At 42.9% G+C, this 20945-nt stretch overlaps 1 protein-coding gene across 4 annotated transcripts in view; it reads left to right on the forward strand.

The window, feature by feature from the left end:
* The window catches only part of SHANK2 (SH3 and multiple ankyrin repeat domains 2), an 856646-nt gene that overhangs the window by 379964 nt on the left and 455737 nt on the right, over positions 1 to 20945 (forward strand). For all 4 annotated transcript variants that reach the window (XM_019519421.1, XM_019519422.1, XM_019519423.1 and 1 more), the window contains one exon: positions 9928 to 10237. In XM_019519421.1, the coding sequence (XP_019374966.1) occupies positions 9928 to 10237 (310 nt within the window). The remainder of the gene's footprint in view (positions 1 to 9927; positions 10238 to 20945) is intronic.

A 20945-nucleotide genomic window follows, 5' to 3' on the forward strand; every position in this document is an offset into this window, starting at 1 on the left:
CATCAGGATCTGGGGGAACATCTGTTCACCAGAGCCCCCCAAGGGATGACAAGATTGAACGGTCACAAACTCCACTGTGACCAGTTCAGGCTGGACATAAGACAGAACTTCTTCACTGTCCGAGCCCCCAAGGTTTGGAATAGACTGCCACTGGAGGTAGTTCAGGTGCCCACTTTGAATTCCTTCAAGACACATTTGGATGCTTATCTTGCTGGGATCCTATGATCCCCACTGACTTCCTGCCCCTGGGGCAGGGGGCTGGACTCGATGATCCTCCGGGGTCCCTTCCAGCTAAATTTGACATTTAGCATGCACAACAGAAAAGTAAATAAACCAGTATGCCATAAGGAGAGAACTCCCATGTGTATGGGGTTCACTTCAGTACTTTGATCTCTTCATCATTACCTTCATCTTACCATAGACATTGCCAAGCAGACTTCTTGCAGATCTTCCTTGAATACTGTTCAAGAGATGGGGAAATGATTTGAGATAATTCACTTGTAGCTGGTGTACCGTGGCCCTCAGACTAAAGATACTATAGAACTGTAAACTGTTTTTTATCACTGGGGATTAGTGTAGCCAAATGGATTTTTAATTTTGAATTGAAGGTGGTCACACTGAGGGACGTTTATAAAGCTGTAAAGTCCTTCTAAAAAGGTGTTTATAGCTAGTATTTTATCTTTTCTATCTCTACAGTACTATTTTTAGAACTTCATTTAAAACAAAAATATTTTAATAAGCTATAATAAAGCAAATACATCAGTAACTTGAAAACAGCAGTAAGTGCAGTTGGCGATAGATTACTATTGACTTCCATGGTTGCTTTATTAGAAAATGTGCCAGTCATCTTCCTTGAAGCAGGTTCTTCTTTGCTGGAAGAAATTACGTATTCTGTGATGGGAGAAATAGGAAGTGAAACAGACTAAAACAATCACTTATCGGGTGATAAATCCAACAAGGACAGTGAGCCATTGCTGTTGAAAAGGTTGGGTTTTTTTCCTCCAAAGTCTGAAAATCTTTAAATGCCTTTAGTATATTCTTTATATCTTTGAATATAAAACATACTACGGATTAGAAACCTCAGGATGATGAAATGTGACTGCTTCAATAACAGTCTAATGAAAAACACCTTCTGGGACTGATTTTGATTGGCACCTGCTTCCTAGTTAGTTTTTCTTTTACTGTATGTGAACTGCAGTGAATGAACCATAATACTTTCTGAGCCTTTCTGCATTGTACAGTATATAGGCATTGTGTCTCAAGTGCCTACAGTGCTATTAAAGCACTGGAAACCACTTGGTGACATATATAAGCTGACACTATGGCTAAGAACAGACGTTCAAAAAACCCAAGGCAGAATTGTTCAAACCTATATGGGTTTCTGTAAGCGGTGTAGGTTAGCTCAGAAGTGAACAGAACACACATTTGCCCTTTGGTGGGGAGGGGCATGCAGGCTGCCTGCACTGGCCAAGGCCAGCAAGTTGGGGGCACTCCTGCAACAAGTCCCAGGGGGCCTGGTGAGAGAGATTGCCAGAGACTGTTGAGAACAGAAGAGCACATGAACCACCCCTGCTTGGTTGTTGGGTATAGGCAAGCACACCCCCACCCCCTGCCATTACCATGAACCCTCCCCCATGCTCAGCCCTAGGCTTCTAGGAGAGTCCCAAAGTGAGTCACCATGGCACATGCCCCACCCTGCCACCACCAGCTGAGCTGCTAGGTATGCCATGGTGACCTGCTCTGGGGATCTCCTGGAAGCTCAGGGATGGGTGCAGGGGAGGGTTCACAGTGATGGCAGAGGCTTGGAGGCATCGTTGCCCATGCCCAGCAGCCAATCAGGTGTGGCCTGGGCACTTCTTAAAAGGAAGAATTGGACCCATTGGAGCTCAGTCCCAGTGGCAGTCAGCATCAGGACAGGCCTGGCAGCTCAGGAGGCTCATGCTGGGCAGTAGGGACCGGGGGGCTCTGCCAAGGGAAGGATTGGGAACCTCAGAGCTCCAGTGAACAGCAGGTGGTGGCAGGAAGCTGGGGAGCCTCCTTTTCCCTTGCCCAGCACAAACTTCCCATCCTGTCACTGGCTGCAGCTGTCACCAAGCTCTGCAGGACCCAATCCTTCCCTCAGTGGAGCCCCCCATCCCTGCTTCCCTGTGAAAGCCTCCCAGGCTTCTAAATATATCCTGCTGCCAGCTGTCACTGGTGCTGAGCTTCAAGGGGCCCTGTAGCCACCAAAAACCATCCTTCCTCCCAGTAGTAACTGAGAGTGTTTTAAGGCATTCCACCTGTAATTTGTAAATGCAGTTTGTCTACAAATATTCAAATGAATACTAGGGCTGGGCAAAGATTCAGTCCCTGATTCAGCAGTGATTCGGTCCGATTTGGTGGCTGAATCTCTGAATCCAGATTGGATCAGAGGACCCTTTAATCTCTCCAAATTGAATTGGAACCCTGCAAATCAATTCAGAGAGATTTGGAAAGATTTGGAGATTCAAACGTAGACACGGCTTTAAATGTTTTTTCTGCATACCTATAAGTAGCAGGGGTTCATGAGTGCTACAATGCTGGGGCACATGGAGTGTCCCACAGAAGCATGGGGGGCTCCCCAGTGTGCTCAGCAGCAGACCTGGAAGTGGACCAGAAGCACTTCCAGTCCACTTCTGGTTCTTCCAGGGAGCACGCTGGGGGCCCTCCCTGCACCCCTCTGGCTCGGTGACTGGTGCCTCCTGGGTCTGGGGGGGGGCACCTGGGTTCCCCCCACTGCTGATCGCTGAGTCTGGGAGGCATGGGGGAGGCCCCAGCGTGCTCCCCAGCAGACTCGGAAGTGGATCAGAAGTACTTAATGAGGGACACTCCATCCTCCCCAGCATCACAGCGATCACAAACCACTCCTGCTACCTCAAGGTATGTAGAAAAAACTTTTAAAGCTGTGTCTATGCCTGAATCACTGATTCTCCAAATCAGCATCGAATCTTCAGATTTGGATTCGGCTGAATCAAATCAGGGACAGTGATCCGAATCAATGAATCAAATTACTGTCCCTGATTCAGGCTGAATCTGAATTTGAACTGAATAGGGCCCACTTCGCATGCCCCTTCTTACTTTCTAACATATGAGCACATCACACAATATAGAAGTGTTAGAATAAATTCATTATGAATCAGTTATCTTTATTTTCCACTTGCAGCTGGCTGGAGGCAGGAGATGAAGCTGGGGAGAGAGGCTGTGTTGGCTTAACTCTGACAGCCCAGGGGTAGGGTGCACTGGGCGCTAAGCCAGAACAGCCAAGTGTGGGGTGAATGCTAGTGCGTCTCTCTGAAAAGGGGTGCTAACGGGCAGCCCCAAAACAACCGGGCTGCTGGCAGAAAGTGACCCAACATGAATTGATGGGGGATCTGGTACAGAATTGCTATGTACTGGTCTAACCTAAGTAGATTAAGTTTGAGTGTATATCGATCCAGGTCTACCTTAGACTGGGTTCTGCTGTTTTAAAACCAGTCTATATGTGCCTAGATTCTGTACTGTTATGGATTTAGATTGGTTTCTGTGTACTTATACCAGTAAAAGTGTAATGTCTGTATCAGGCTTATGTAAGCATCTGCATGGACTTGACTCCAAAAGTTGTGCAAACTTCCACTAGGCTTAATGAAAAGCCTGAGGTGGAATACTTAGGGAAGGGTTCTTCCTCTCAGCAAGGAATACATGTGTTGTTTATTGCATTGTGCTTACTTTTCCATATTTTTGCCATCTTTATTTGCAAGGGGTAAATTATTTTGATTGGATAGGAGAGAGTTTTCATTTAAAATGGATTGTTAGACTGGAAAAAATAAGACTCAATCTGTTTTATGATTTATGCCTGAAGGATTTAATTCTATCAGCTAATTTCAGTTTCATACCCTTTTCCAGTCTTTGTATTCCGTACTTCTTTATTATTTATTTTGTGATGGTACCAAAAGTTCTCTGTCAGACATATAGACACCATTGAGCTACCTGCTGGAGTACACCATAGCAAAAGATGATTGCTCTCCCAAAGGGTGTCTTAACATGTGCTCCGGGATGGCGGGGTGCTTTAATTAAAGCAACTCTGAGAGCCGCTGTAATGGAAGTGCCTCCAGTGTCACATGTATTCAGTGTCCCATGCTTCAAAATAGTGGTGGGTGCACTTTAAGTAAAGCTTGTTCAATGCTAATTATGCTGAGGGTCATCTTAGTCCCTGAAGTAGACCAAATTCCAGAGGGCACAAAGTTGTTTTCTCTTGGGCTGCATCTTTTGTACTGTACAGCACTGAGCCTTAATGTCTCCTTTTGCCTGTATGTAAAATGGGATGTACATACAGAGGTACCGATGCTGAAGTCGTTAATTCTTTTGAAGATATTTGCTAGGCTTGGTTAGAAGGCACTTATAGAAATGCTAAGTATTATTAATTTAGGGAACTCCTTTCCCAATCTCAATTCTAAACAAGAATTGGTGAGATTAAGATGGAAGGGTGTCTTTCCAAAACACAGAAGTAGATGAATTTAGGTTAGTGAAACTTTCAGGATCTGGTGTGGCAGTTGTTCTGGAAGTTGTTTTGATTCTTACCCTGCAAGCCTAATAAAATACACATATTTATAAGGATGGGAATATGAGTTCAAGCTCATTTTGCAGAGATCTATGGATGGATAGTCATAAAGACCATTTCGGTGCCCATAAGTTTTCTATGCAAATCTGTGGCACATGTCAAATCTGTTCATTTAACGTTCTATATAAACTCGTGCTCGATGTTTGCTTTGATTGTTCTTATTTTCTTTTAAATTGATGGACTAAATTTTTACTTTCCTAAAGTTAAAAAAGGATAAATTTGCAATTAGGCCACTTTGGAGACACATTCCTTTCATTAAAAATGAAGAGCTATATAATACTGGAATGTTAAATGAATCCTAAACTGTTCAAATTACTTATTTATGCTTGCTAATTTTGTAATGCTTTTTAATTAGCGGTTGCTAATGTTATTGCATAGATGATGATATTATTTGATGTAAGGAGGTAAAACCCATCCATGTAAATCAGTTGCACATTTCACCATTTTTTAAATTTTAGAAACAGTATTTTTAGTAACTATAATTTCCACTGTTTAACAGAAGATACCATTTTAATGATCAGCACAGATTCCTAAAATGGAGTTACTATTTATTAGTATATATTTGTGATGTATACTACTAAAGTTTTGATTAGCTTTTTGAATGTTTTTAATCTTGTCAGAATTCTTATATTGTACTGTTGCAATATTTATACTTATCTCTAGCATAGAATAATGCAGCAGCTGAACATCAATTTCATTGTGAATGCAAAACCCCCATTTCCTATTTGCAATGTTTACTCTTTCCCTACCAGCACATTTGCACTTACTTTCACAGGTATCCATAGACATTTCCCAGAAATGAGACTTTAAAAACCTGCACTGGTTAAATAATGTATTTATTTACTGTCATATACATAGAATAGAGTAGTTTGGTTGTATTATAATAATTTTTCCTTGTACAAAAAGAAATTCTGTTTTATTTCAGTGTAATTACCATAATGGAGGAGGAGTGGAAAATAATTGGTACTTGTGTCTGATCCTTTTCAAACTGGAATATAGGCCAGGTTCAATTATTCTGTTTAGTGGCAGTTTTGTCTAAATTTTTAATGTAGGCCTGGTGTGAGGCTTGTTTATTGTTAATTTTCTGCACACCTTCTCTAGAATTGACTTTTGTCAGCACTACAAATGACAAGCAAAATAATGTGAAAAAGCACAGACTGCATCTTAACTCGGGGTTGGCTATACAAGTTTAAGAAACTAAATGCACTTATTCAGTAGCTCCCATCTCTTTCAAGATCAGCTGTTCACTTATGGTAGCTTCCAAAGTGCTGCTATGAGGTATCTTTTCATGAATGATTCTCCTTCCCTTACAAATTATTAATTTTTTTTGACCCTTCTTAGCCTGTGCTGCTTTTCCTGCCTTCTGTCCTGTGCTTGCTTGTTCACAAATGCAGTGATTACAAAAGCAGAGTAACGTCTGAAAGACTGTGGTGGTGGTGTTCACATGACTAATACTGTGAAAGATAGCAAGATTTTTTTGAGCAGCTCCAGTCTACGCACAGTTGGTTCCCAGCTGACAGACAGAATGTGGGGTGGGCTTTGTCACCAGAACGCTGGGTACTGCATGCCCAGCTATGCTTGCAATTACACAGTGCCCAGAAACCTGCTGCTTATGTCAGGGTGCAGGCAGTTAAAACACATAGAAACTGGGTAGCTTTTTTTTCCTCTTCCTTCCCAGCAAAGGTTATATAATGAGGGGATTGCTGCTGAAGTAAAAGGGAAAATGAAGTCTTTGTTAAATGCCTTAACAAAGAAAGAAGGTAAGCAATGAAAGAAGAACACGATGTTTGAGAACTGATATTTTCTTGTGTACAGTTAATATGATCTGCTTCGTTACTCTATAATTAACCAATTGATGCAGTTTCTTTTTTCAAAATTCTTTTATGTGCAAGCATTCATTTAGGTAACTAATTATTAGATCTTAGATGTGACTTATTTGTTTTAGCTTGTATCAAAAAACTCAGGTAGTTTATAGAAAAGGTTTTGCTTCCTAAGCAATTCATTGGAAGACACATAAGAAATATTTATCACTAAATGCTCCTTAATTGCCACTTCAAATATATAGATTGTTAGGAATAACATTTCAAGAGCTGTAGGAAAGTACTGTTTCATTCTTACGTTTGACAGAAAGAAATAATCATTTGAAACTTAGAAGCATGAAATTAGTTCAGATGTTTTCATGTCATTTTATATTTGTTTCTCCAAACAGGCTTACAATAGTAATTCATAAGGTCTTGGAAATCATGGACTGTTAGGAGAATACTAAGTCCCACAGAGTTTAAAGCATGCATATTTTTGTTTCATCTTTTGTGTTTGTAGTTATTTTTTATTGTGAAAATAATAATGCAATGCAAGAAGTAGCTAAAAAAATATCCACCCACTTACTGTTTGCAGATTGCCGGGTAAAAGAAACAGTTGGGTGGAATATTAATCATTTTAGGCATAGAAATGGTTATTTTTAACTCTTTCTGCAAATGATTTTTTTGGGCACATGTCTATTTGTATAATAAATTCTTTCTTCTGTATTGCTTTAACAGAGAACAGATCCATGCCTTTATTTAAAAAAGTAGAGCCTAATTTTGCTTGCAGCTATCTCTTTTTAGGATTATAACACTGGTATCCAAAATTGGTAGCCAAAAGTTAATTTCAGAATGAAGATTTAAAAACCTGTTCACATGAAGATCACAGTGGGCAAAGAATTTAATGTGTGACTTGGAGAGCATGTTAATAATTTTTCATTTGGAAGGGGATACATATTTTGGTTCTCCTGAAACTTGTCAGTGTAAATGTGCTCAGAAATTCTCAGCTCATTCTGTCAATTGCTCCTCTGATATTTGAGCCATATGCAGACTGATTTAAAATTTTTTTCCAATAATTATAATAAAAATTAAATAAATATAATTATTTGTTAGTTCACAAAATGAATGGAATTCAAGACTCTATATTAGAATATTCTCAGTTAAACTCATGAACAATTAGATTCTGAGGGTCAGATCCAGTTTCTACTGAAGTCAAGAGCAGAACTCCCAAAGCCTTTTGTAGGAGAAAGATTATACTTCTGATAAGCAAACTTGTATTTCAAGTACCCACAATATTTTGTATAAATAACATTTTTGGTCAGTATTTTACCCTTAGCTACTGGATAAGATCTGCATGTGTTCAGTTAATCATTAGTAGAGCACTGTGCTAAATATCAGAAATAAAGGAATATACAATCTGTACAGCCATACCATATACTAGACTGGCTATGTCAAGATTATACTACAGAAAGAGTATTCCACAGAAGCAGTAAATAATATGCAAGAATTTAAGACCATATGTTAATTTGGCAGTATGTGTTAGGAATTTTCTGTAAGAAGTAGAGGTGAGCCTTCACCTTAACATGAGCCTTTCAGGGTACTTACAGAAGTCCTTTAGTTAGTTAGGAACACAATTCCTACTAACTGTGTTAACCTGAGACATTTTTTGTAAACGGGCAATATTGTATACTTAAAAAATCAAATTCTCATAGAGGTTTTATAGACTACTGATATTTGTTTGTCAGTTTAGCACTCTTAAATCTCATTCTTTTTAACAGGCTTGTAGGTAAAGACCGTTCCTCTTAATTTTGCTTAAAATAAAATATTGTAAAACAATGTTATAAAAAATATTTTCATATATGTACGGGGTTTTTTGGTAGTATTTATAAGAAAAAACTTAACCTAAATAAGATGTTCAACTAAATGGAAATTTTACTGTCTTTTAAAATGTGATCCTTTAGGATCACAGTTAATCAGGAACTGATTCTAGTGAAAATTACGTGAGTAATTCCATTCTTTTGCCTGCAGCTATACCTTCATCTCCTGTTTTGAAAGTGTGTATAATGGTATTGTGATGTTAAAACACTTTCTGTGTTTCACCCCAGAAGTGGCTGCAATCCAGAGGGATAAAGTGATTCTGGTGTACATTGATAACTATGGTGTCATCTGTATTCTATAGTATGAGTATTATTATTATTCTATTTTATATAAGTGTGTTGAGTACTTAGTCATTTTTCAAGCTGACTGGTATTATAAACATATAAAATTTTCTGTAAATTTTTCCTTTTAACTGAAATATAATTTTGGAAAGTTGCAGTGCACCTAATTGGCTCAGCAAATTCTTCTGAACAGTAACAGGCTGACTTTTGTTAGTGATACAGTTAATTTGCATGTGTAGACTTCTACATTTGGATCCAGTCCTGCAATTCCTAGGAGTGTTTAATTGGAATTAATAGGATTATTTGTATGAGTAAGAACTAGAATAAGCATTTTTGGAATTAGACCTTTTATTAATTTATGAGATCAGAAGTAACATCAAATCTGATGTGCATTAGAAACCTTTTATTTGGAAACTACTTCCTTAAATTGTACTTAAATTGACTCACTACTGCAGAAAATGGAGATTCTTGGTGTGTAGCATTTACTTACAGGAGCAGAGCCAGAAGTGTAACATTGTGCCATATTGGACTAGTGTGTTTTCAGGTCTAGGTCTCTAATTTTGTATTTATTTTTTATTGTGCATAATTAGTTAAATGATATATTTCTGTGTTCAGATCTGGATGCGTATGGGTGTGGAATTGAGCATATTACCCCAGGGCACTGCACTTTTTGTTCTACATACAGTAGTAATAGGTGCAGTAGAAATGCCTAGAGTAGAATGGCAGACAAACACCTAGGAATTGTATCAGTGTAATGGAGTTCTAAGAGGAGAAGAATCTATGCCCTCAATTTTTAACCTGGTAGGTGAATATAAGGTAGCCATTAACACTAAAGATTTCCAACGTAGGCTTGAATTAAGAATGCTTACTCTCAGTATAGGTCTTTATAGAAAAATGAGTCCAGAAGAAAGTACAAGGAATAAGTTTGTGTGAGATCAGCTAAGTTTGCTAACCTTGTGTGAGGATGCTTAAGTGAAAGAAAATGGTGATGAGAATCAACCTTGGCAAAAATCTATATATTTGTTATTACTAGACCATACTTCAAACCATTTGTTGTACTTTTGTACTTAGACCATTGATGTTTCCAGTACTGTGGTGCTTAACTGCTTATTAAAACCAGTAAGTATGTTACATGTGAAAGCCATTTACATCTTTAATTACGTTTTAAATATAATCCCATTATTTAGCTTGATTAAATAATCAGTTGAGGTAGATGTTTCTCTCTCTCTATCATCTTCTAAGTGTCAGGAAGAAGTGCCATATGTTGCTCAATCTTTTTAAGGAACGATAAATATGCATAAATGGTAAAATCAAATATGATTACCATAGTTGTTTTTCCTCCCTGTTTATATAGTGCCATTTAGAGAGGCTCCTACCTATTCAAACAGGAGACGGAGGCCCCAGAGCACGTTGGCAGCACCTCGTGTCTTGCTTCGCTCTAACAGCGATAACAACCTGAACATCAACAACATTCCTGACTGGTCAGCCTCATCTTCTGCTTCTTCACACCGCAGCCTTTCACCACATCTACTTCAACAGATGCAGAATAATCCTAATGGAACTGTAAAAACTGTTGGGAGTTATACCCCATCCTCTCGGAGCAGGTCGCCATCATTAAACAGACTAGGGGAGGATGCGAAAAGGCAGCAACACAGGCACATCAGGTGATGTTTTTCAATGTTCACATGGTTTGTAATTTTGCATTTTGTCGGCACAGTTGCAGTGCACTGCAAAGTATTGTACTGCATTGGACCACAACAGTCATTTAAGCAGATTTACAGTAATAGGTCTATCTTGTGCTCTAGTCTTCTCTGAAAATTCTAATAAGACCCACACACATTGGACCAGTCTTCAAAAGCTGGAGTACTTAACTCCTCCCACCCCTGATTTCATACACTTCAATCTACTTTAGGACTTCCCTCACAAAGAACAGGAGGATCTTGCAGTTAATCTGAAGTTTCCCAGGGCTAAGTACAAAAGCCTGAGCTCAAAGCTCAAAAAGCCTGAGCCTGAATTGATTCAATCTTTGCAGGTTAGTCTAACATGCATAGATTGAACCAATTTGCAAGTGAATAGGCATTCACTTTTGATTCTGGAAATGCAGGCACATGCCTGCAGTGGCTCAGGTCACCAGCCAGGGGTGGTAGAGCAAGCCATTCTTTCCCTCCTGCAGTGGCCGAGGGAAGCTGAGCTGAAGGGGGATGTGGCCAGGCCCCGGCAGGCTAACTATGATTGGGGAGGAGTTTAAACCCCCACCCTAGCCTGCAGGGACCCCCGCTGGGATGTGCCTGGAGGGGGAGAGGGGAAAGAGTCCTTGCCAGACTTTTTTTGGGGGGAGGGAATGCGGCCAGACCCCAACACTGGCTGGCACTGAGCAGCAATAGTGGGGGCATGGCCAGACCCCCCGTCCCCCCACCCAAGGCAGGGGAGGAGGATGAGGAGGGGGAGAGCCCTGTCCACCGCAGCAGCTGGGCAAGGGGTGCTGGGAGCAAATCTGGATGCACAGCTCGCATGACCCCAGCCCAAGCTGCAGCCAGCTGGGATGAGCCCTGCCCCCATGGCTTGGCCCTGCCATCCATCCATCTCACCTGGAGCTGGGAATGGGCTGACCTGGGCTGGCCCATGGGCACTGCTGAGGGTGGGCGCGGAGGAGCCAGGCCCTTCCCGGTTTGCTGCAGCTCAGGCTGAGGGTCGCTCACTTGGCTTGCTCCCAGACTGGCTGCGCACGTTGTGTTAACTGTGCCTGCGGCTGTCTGGGCCAGCTTGGATGCACGGGCAGGGCCGAAGCCCAGCAGCCACCCACCGGCTGCCCACAACCACTGCTGTGCCCCCTTCACGTTGTTGTTCCTCTGCAGCATTCAGGGGGTACGTTGGCTGCAGACACACGAGCCCCTGCAGCAGCCACCTGCTGGGCTCTCGGTCTGACGGTGCCTCCAAACTGGCCCAGGCAGCTGCAGGCACAATTAACGCATCCTGCATGGCCAGTCCAGTTGCAAGGCGCTTGCCTGCAGCTACAGCAGGATTGACTCTGTGCTGCTGCCTGACCAGCTGCCACCCATGCACACCAGGCTGGGCTGTCATGGAGCTGCAGCTGGCTAGGAAGGGTCCCACCCCTGTGGCCCAGCCCGGGCCAGCCCTGCTATCTGCCATCCTTGGATGGGGATGAGCGGGGCCAGCTGCGGGTGCTGCTGAGGTTAGGTGTGGAGGGGCCAGCCCAAACCATGGGGGCGGGGCCCTTCCCAGCTGGCTGTAGCTCCGTGACAGCCTGGATTGGCCTGGGAGCAGGGAGCAATCTGTGCGCACAGCTCCTGTGGCCTGAGCCCAAACTGCAGCTGGCTGGGAAGGGCCCTGCCCCCACGGCCCAGGCCAGGCCAGCCCCTCCACATTCACTCTCAGCAGAGCCTACAGGCCACCCCGGCTCAGCCCTCAACCACAGCCTCAGCTGCAAGCGAGGCAGGCAGATGGCAGGGCCATGCTGACTGATGTCTGGCCAAGCCCTTGCCCCTGCCACTGTAGCAGCAAGTGTGGGGGTTATGCTGATGGGCTGCTCTGCCTGGCCAGGCAGACCCTGGCTTCAGTCCCCTGGGGGAAGAGGGAGGGAGGGAGAATAAACCTCCTCCTGGGCTCTTCGCCTTAGGGGGCTATGCCAGGCCAGCATCTGGCCATGCTCTGCCCCTGCTCCAGCTAGACAACAGATGGGCAGGGCTAGACCTGCTCTCTGGAACAGATAGCACAGCCCAGCCCAGGGCTGCAAAGCATGCTGGGGTGCTGGGGGACTCTGATTTAACTTAAAATAGGAAGGGTTTTGGGACAGAAGTTCCATAAATTGGTTGGAACACAATCAGTCAAGTTTGATACTACATTCAGCCAGGTTTATTTTAAGCCTGTTAAGCCTGTTTTGGCCATTTTGAAACTGGTTTATGTGCACTGAACGTACGTTCTGTTACAGGTTTAAACCAGTTTCTGATCACTTAACCTGGTTTATGTGTAACTTCTGTCCCTAGTCCAAATCCAGGCGGGTTTGGACCAACGGTGGAGGGGTTTCCAAGGCAGTAGCCGCCCTGTCACTCATAATTTCTTTTTGACAGGCTTCTTTAGATGTTTCCAATTGCTTGCATGTATTGTATGATCATATCAGCTATAATATATCATGGGGAGACCTGCGATGGCTCTAGTCTGTGTTGGAGTGCTTTACTGGAAAGCTGTTGGAGATCACGTGGAATGTATTTAAGTTGGCTTCCTCTATCCTTCCCCCACAAATCAGTGAAAATGAAGACACTCTTACATTCAGTTCCATAGCCTCTTGCAATACTATATCACCTTTTTTGCAGATGAGCACTGAACAAATAGGGAAGAAGGGGAAGATTAAAAAAACTTGCAGGCTGGAAAAGAGGTTGCATGACAGGAAAAAAAAGAGAGCAGCAAGAGGTGGTGGTGTTTCTTTTTCACCATTTTTGCAGCACTTTAATGACTGTGGGATTTCAATGCTTGTTTTTTTCCCCTTGATTTCTGAGAGTTACCAATAACAGCCCTCTCAGCTTGCCTGTGGGCCATGTTCCATTGGATAAAAAATCCTGCCTTACTAGAGTGAGGTGGATATTTATGTAAGTTGTAATATAACAAATAGTTAATCACCTCGATATTAAGATCACATTAAAACCTCTCAGTCCACTCCAAAATACTGCCTTATGAACCGACTGTTACAATGTAAGTGAGAGGGTGAGAAACACACACAAACTTAGAATTTAAATGCATGTGAGTAATTATTCTAAATGAAGTGGTCATCGAAAACAATAGGCTTTGTCTGTCAAACTTCCTGATTTCAAAGGCCACTGCTATTCAGTTTGGAAAAAAGAAAATGGATGTTTTTTGAGTAATGCAACAGACCTATGATTGACATTAGTATGTGTTATGAATCCATGTCTAAATTTTCTAGACATTAAAACCAAATATAATTTGACTGAAGCGATTACTTCCTATGATTTTTCCCATTATTCTTCGCCTAGCTTTCTCTCCCTTTTTTGGGTTCAGGCACATAGTTAATAATCATGTTTTCTGATAGCAGCAGTGGCAGTACTGGAGTTTAGTGTGTTAGATCATCATTATGATCTGTCTGGAGCATATAATATCAATTACTGAAAAAGACAGGAAGCTAAACTGGTCAGTATTGCAAAACCTCTGTACCAGTATTGTGTGTTACAATTTTTACACCAAGTCATTCAGTTTTTACCTTAGGCCTCTCTTCCGTATAAAGAACCACACGGGCAGATATTGGTATTCCATAGACACCAAGTAGCTTGAACATGACTTCAAGAAAATGCAGGGATCCATGTCCAAATTCTTCATTATAGGATTGGGCACTTACTCCTTACAGTTGGATGGGAAGTTTTTCCCTTTTTATTAGGGTCTGTCTAGATCAAGCCATTAAAAAATTGGCTTCTAATTAAAATATGACATTATCAGAATAATAGATCTTGAGGTTACTAGAATATACCATTCATTGATTTTTTAGAGCAGGGCAAATAATTTAAAAACTTTCTGTGAATATTAATTCATCTTCTAAAAATGAATTTGCTTTGGCTGTATCTGTGCCCCTTCTGTCCTTGCTGTCTGTGAGCATATGAGTTATTGAGTTTTGCCTAGCATAAATGTCAGAGGAAGCCAGTTTCATGGCTGAGAATTTGTGGAAACCAAATATTAAATCCTCATACTTCTGTATTTGCTCTGGAACGACTTGAACACTCACCCACTTGGGGAGTGGAGGAGCGTTCCATTGATCCCAGTGATCTGAAGAGAATGTGCTGGTGGTCCAAAGAGAGCTGTCTGGTCCCATGGTAACAGCTTTCATTTTCAGCTTCTAAGAGCTGATGTTACCTTTCTAAGCTTATTTTTTGTGTAAGCAGTTGTGTTAAATTGTGGAAGGAGTAACTAAGTATGCTGCCAAGCTGTAACTTCCAGTGGAAAGGGAAGAATTGTTGGTCTCTTCTCGTGCTATTTGCAAATGGTTTACTCACATAAAATTGTTCCCCACTTTAGTTAAACATGCACTGTCAATGCAACAAAAGAATGAAAGGGGAAAAAATAACTAAAAAGGAGTATCTTGATCACTCCAGTGTCTCCAAAATCAATTTAACTGTCAGTAAATCTGTATCTGAGCATCTTCTTCCTGGGTCAGCTTCTTCAGCATGGACACATCATTCAGGGGTTTCTCATCCCTGTTCTTTGAAAACAAAATCTGTTTATAACTGAGATTAAACTCAGCTTCTCTACTTCTTTTTTTGAGGAAGGAGGATTTTCTTAGGTCTCCATTATCCCTTTTTCATTGGATACATAGGATTAATACACCACAAGGGAAAGTTTCCTGTGTAATCACAGCTGGGATGGGCAGCATTCACAAACCAGTATGTCCAGAGATGCAACACAGCAGCTTTGTGTTCTGGACAATGGCAGAGCATGGGACAACAGGAGCTTCTGGCTAGCTAGCACCAGTGGCAGCTACTATTTTTTGTACTCAATCCCTATGTTAGCACCTGGAGCTGCTGCCCCAGTTTTCCCACCTTAGTTAGGCTACTAAGGACTCTTACACAAGTTACATATTTCACATGGTCTGGCCCCTGAAAGTGCTCTACAGGCGGGACATAACACACATTAAAAGCAGATTGCTCTTAAAAGGGCTGATTGTGTGAAATTAACCCTCAGCAAATCAGCTCTTGGCTGAAGGTGCTATAGAACACAGGGCCTTAGAGAACATGTGTTCAGATTCCCTCGACGATTCATTTTTCATGCCTTTGCAGGGCTGGGCTGGTGCTCAGACCAGTGAGCACTAGCCTGGCACCACCCCTGGGGCTGTCAGCAGGGGATGGGGAGAGGAGAGGGCAGCACGCAGCTGCTGGCTGTGCCTTGCTGTGGCTGGAGCTGGAGGTGGGTGGCAGGGTGGAATGGAGCACATTTACCTTGTGAACTCCCCCCCAGCGACCCCGGCTGGGGTACTGGGGGGAGCTGGGTCAGGCCCACAAGGCAAGGGCTCTGTTCTAGCCTGCCTCCCTCCCAGCTCTGGCCACAGCAAAGCCCAGTAGGCAGCTGCATGCTGCCACTGTCAAGAGGCCTCAGTGGGGGTAGGGGAAGGAGCCCCCATTGCCTCGCAGGCTCAGCGCAGCTCCCCACAATGCCCCAGCTGCGGTGAGGGGGCTTTGTTCCATGGCAAAGTCCAGCCAGCAGCTGCAAGTTGGCAGCTGCATGCTGCTGCTGCCTGCTTGCCAGAGCCAGTACAGGGGTAGGCTCTAGCCCCCTCTCTTGATGCAACAGGCAAACGTGATTTACTGGAATGAAAAATTCCAGCTATGATTATTACTAGTAGCATTTATGGTAATTGATCCTAGCAACAGTTGTTAAGAAAGACCCTCCCTCCCACTAATGAAATGGACTATTAAATTAAAAGTGTGCTGATGGCTTACATCCTAACCCATATAGTTTTAAGTGTTTAGCCATTCTACTATATTAGATAATCTATATGGTAAAGGGAATTTGATGTATAGCAATGTTTCCCAAATGCTTGCTATCTAGGACACAATTTTTGCTGGACTGAAATTGGTATGCTTCACTCTTGCACCCAAAAAAGAGGGGGTATTTTTCCCCCCAAACACGTAACATCAGAGAAAATCTGTGATGCTGAGATGTACTGTTAAAAATGACACCAAATATATATTTTGTTAAATAAAGAATTAATTTTCATATGAGTGGTTTTCAACCTTTTTAACCTCAAGGCCCCCTCTATAACTTTTCTGAATATCCTAGCACCCCAGTTGAGATAGATCTAAATGCAGAAAAGATATGGAGGGGGGCTTCAAGCTAAAAAAAAATTGAGAATCACTGATCTAGCTGGTGCCACTAAAGGGTCGTAGTGCAGGACCTTTTCCTGATGTGCCCTGCTTTTTCTGCCTTTGGTCTGCCCCCTCCTGCCTCTGGTCTGTACCTCATGGGGCAAGGGAAGTCACCTCTGCTGAGGTTGCTCCTGGAGGGTCTTACATGCCAGTGACCACCCCACAGCTTCTGCTGCTGGCCCTGGGAGGATGGGAGAAGTGGCAGGGATGAGCCAGGCTACAAAGTGCCCCTCTTCTGTGTGTAACCCTTCCGTCAGGCACCAGATGGCAGCAACAAGGGCAAAATTCACCTTAATAGTTTTATGCAAATTGATTATGTTGGCTAGAGTCCCCTGAAATCTGGGAAAATAATTTCTACCTGGGTGTTCCAATGTGAACAAACTTCTCCACTCGCAAGCAGCATCAAACTATATCAGGATTTATTAATGGGGGGAAGGGAGATGGGATAACATATAAGAACCCCTTAATAATCAGTAGTCCACCTCAGTCCACTCCTAACAGTTCAGCACAGTCAGTAGGTTCAAAGTTCTCGCTTAGCCTCACACAGAGTGAACAGAGTAGTCAGTAGAGCTCGTGTAGCTTGGCATTTTGTTGGGTCAGATCAAGTGTAGTCCTATGCTTTTCTGGCAGGGGAAATACCGTGATCACTACGGTGGCTTTCTAATTGTACCTTGGGAAGACCGCTCTGCTGGCGTGAGATAGTACCTGCATAGGTAATGCTTAGTTAACCTTGGCTTTATGCCTGCTTTATGGAAATGGGAGATTCCTCCCTAGCTTGCTCCTGGGGCCTTATGGCTGAGGGCAAGCAAAACTTAGGAGCATTCAAACCCCAAGCCTCCAGGCTTAGGCCTGCAAGTAGGATGCCTGCCAAAGGATTTGGGAACATCTGAAGCCCCAGATGGGGGTGGAGGATGTTTGCCAGTAGTAGGGCCACTTATGGTTCTGGACTGACTCATGGATTTGTAATTGATTCAGCTAATTTGGTTTGAAATATGGAAAATTAAATTAAAACATTTGTTTTAAAAGCTCTTGGCCCAAGGCGTGCCTTGCTTCACCCCTGCTGGGACACTGCTCCACCATTGCTGTTGCCACTCCTCACCACTGCTGAGGGGTGCTGTTCTTTGCTGCTCCTTACTGCTACCAGGATTGCTCCTTTTCTGTGATTGCAGAAGCAACCCAGCTCTTTTAGATGCAGTCACAGCTCTCTTAGGATCTGGCAGGTCCTGAGAAGGCAGATTCTTCTAAGGATTTCAGCTATTCAGCACCAAGGGGGTAACAGGCTCAGGCTGAACCCACTGAAAGGTTTTGTACATCACCAGCACTTATCCCTTTATGGTTGGACAATGAGACAAAATACCATCGTTTTTTTTTTTAAAGAAATGTTTCATGTTCCAAGCCAAATCAGCTGAATCAAATCCAAATCTGTGAGTCAGTCCAGAACTGTAAGTGGCCCTACAACCAGCAAATATCCTCCACTCCCAAAACCATCCTCCTAGGAGATCTCCAACCTAGAGCTTCTTCTCCCTCGTTTGTGATTCTTTGATCTGCAGGGTCCCTTCACCTTGCACAAAAGTCATGGCAAGCACTGAGCCGTCAGCTGCATTTACTCAATGTGCTCTTACAACATCGGTCCTCTTATGAACTTTACAATCTTAGAAGGCAGGGCCAGTGAACACAAACCTGGCTTCCCTGCCCTTCTATATTCAAAATGTTAAAAGCAGTTACAACATGTTACTACAGTCAAAACAAGCACAAAAGTGTCTCTCTCTCCTTTGCCCATGCATACCAATGGTGGCATGCAAATAAGCACCACAGAGAGGTTGTTACACAAGTACAGTAGCAACAAGGTCACATGCGCATCCTCCTGCCTGATTGCAGCACAGCATACAGTTAGGAGCATGGGGTGGGGAGGGGGGAAGGCACAGAGGTTGGCTGGGGCAAGAAAGGTTGGGGAAGGCAGCAGCAATCGTGACAGTTCCCAGAGGAGCAGCTGCTGGAGTAGCTGGGGCAGGCACATGTCGGACAAGGAAGGAGAGGATTTACCTCCTTGGGTAGGGAGATCTCACAACATATTTCCATCGCTGTAATGGGTAATGGTATGCTGTGGCTACCCCTTTGGAATCACTGGTCTGTAGGAATGCCTGACTACTTAGCAAAGTGTGCCTCAGCTGTAACTTACCCAACATGGTATATCTAGTCAGGATATTGTAATGAACCTGTTTAGTTAGTGGATTAGAAGGGACTGTTTTAGAGCTATTTATTCCTAACACAGTCATAAGTATAGACATTAAAGGATATGAGGAGAAAGAGATGACTAATGATACCCTAGAGTTATCATTGCCTCTCTCTTCCTTTAAACAGCTGCTAAAGCCAAGTGGGTTTTCTTATTCAGATTCAGCAACAAAACTGCAGTCTGAATAGCCACTTTTAAACACTAAGTGGAATTTGTCTTTATTGGCACCTGTCCTTGGCAATAAAAGAAAAAGAAAGAAAAACAACTCTGGAAAATTATCAACTCTAATATGAAAGCAGCAGCTGTTCCTAATGATATACAAGTGACTGCAGGAAAATTGATTTAGGGGGAGCAGGAGACAGGAGGAAGCATTGCTTATAAGAAAGCTGTACTATGTTATTTTTTTTCCAAGTGTTCCCTTCTTTACTTATTATGAAAAGCTTTTTTTATTTCTTTTTACCATATTTAGGTGGCTGGGGCCCCTTTTATTTATGGTTAAAGATAACTAAAAACCTCAACCTTTGCAGAACTTTTGATTTTTAGAATAATCTTTGAACACTGTTTAGAGTTACAGAGTCAGAGAGACGTGGGACTGGAAGCGACCTCCAGAGGTCATCTAGTCCAGCCCCTTCATTCCTTTAATAGGTCTAGCTTAACTTTATCTTCTTTAGACCTAAACTATATTTGGAAAAGGTTGTATGGTTTTCTTTAATTCTGTTAGTTAGCTCAGGCTTTTGAGATAATGGCTGCTTGCAGACATGAAAAACCCAGCACTTTAAACTCAGCACACTCCTGTGTCAAGCCCAGAGTATGCCGAGAAAAGGCAGCATGGTAGTTGGACCTGGCTCGCCTTATGTCTGTATAGATTGGGCACTTCAGTTGGGTTTTTTGACACTTTTATTTAATAACTGATTGAATCAGCTTTAGATAAAATCGCCAAAAAGCCCCACTGAAGTGCCTGATCTATATAGATGCTGTGGAGCCAGGTCCAAGTAATACTCTGTTTCTTCTGGTAAAGTGTGACTTTTGGGTTTTTTTACATCTGTCAGTAGCTTGTGAGTATTATTTACTATTATTTATTATGGATTACAAATCATTATGAATGATGTATTATGCATACTAAATAATAGTAAAAATATCCACTTGCTTTCCTTTACTATCACAATGGGGTGTTTTTTTAAGGGATATTTTACTTAGGCCCCCTCTATATGTTACAGGTGCTGTGCAATTAACTAGTTAGTTGCACAGTTACCTGGAGACTAGCTACAAGTGCAAAAGTAGCTATCACACGGTAAAAAGTTCCAATCAGCTATAAAGTTAGACCTTGAAAACGTATACGAACTTTATAGCTGGCTGCTATTGAGCTTTAATTTGCATGTGTAGCAAGGTCTCTGAGGCTGGGAGTCTCATCAGCTGACAGGGCTCCCAGTTGCAGGGGTGCACCATGCCCAGCATAAAACCTTTGAGCTGTGGGGATCTTGGTCACTGCAATCCCCAGGACTCAGGCATGCATGAAACCCTCCAGACCCTGGGGATCGTGGCTGCCACAATCCGTGGGGCTCTGAGGTGCAGAAAACCTCCCAGGGCAAGAGGTGATCCTCTGGCCCCAGGGGTTTCCCACACCCATGGGGCAGGGGGATCACCCTGTGGTGGTCCTCCGGCCCTGAGGATTTCCTCACATCTCCAGGGTGGGGGAATCACCCCTGCAGCAGTCCTCCAGCCCTGGGAGTGCGTGGGGTGCCCCTCTGTCTAAGAGCCCCTTAACTGAGGTGTGTGGGGCTCCAAACCACAGGAACTTGCTTCTTGTTAGTGCAGGGAGAGCCTGGGATTGGGCTCCCCCTAGACCACCAATAAGGTGTGATTGTATCTAATGCACAATCCCACAGTTGTACCTCCTGCCTTGCATGTGTGTCATGGCAGAAGGCATGACTGTGGAATTGTACATTAGATCTCATCATACCTTTACCTGCATGTATAGAGGGGGTCACAGTAATTCAAATAATAACTGAGCTCTTCACCTTCTGCTTCTGTGCATTCCTGTTTGTTTCTCTTGCACATCTATTTTCATTATTTGTGTGCAAGGCTTTTTTTGTTCCTTAACAGTGTGGATCTGTAGCATATTGATCCTTTGCTATTATTTCTTTCTACAATTCCTCCACCCACATTTATTCCCATTGCATAGTATATAGGAACTTAATTGCCTAATATTTGTCTTTCTGAGAGGAAATGACTGTTTGTTGTGATATAGCATGGAACTCT

Source organism: Gavialis gangeticus, unplaced genomic scaffold, assembly GCF_001723915.1.
Source record: "Gavialis gangeticus isolate Ggan-Ray unplaced genomic scaffold, GavGan_comp1, whole genome shotgun sequence".
Taxonomy (NCBI): Eukaryota; Metazoa; Chordata; order Crocodylia; family Gavialidae; genus Gavialis; species Gavialis gangeticus.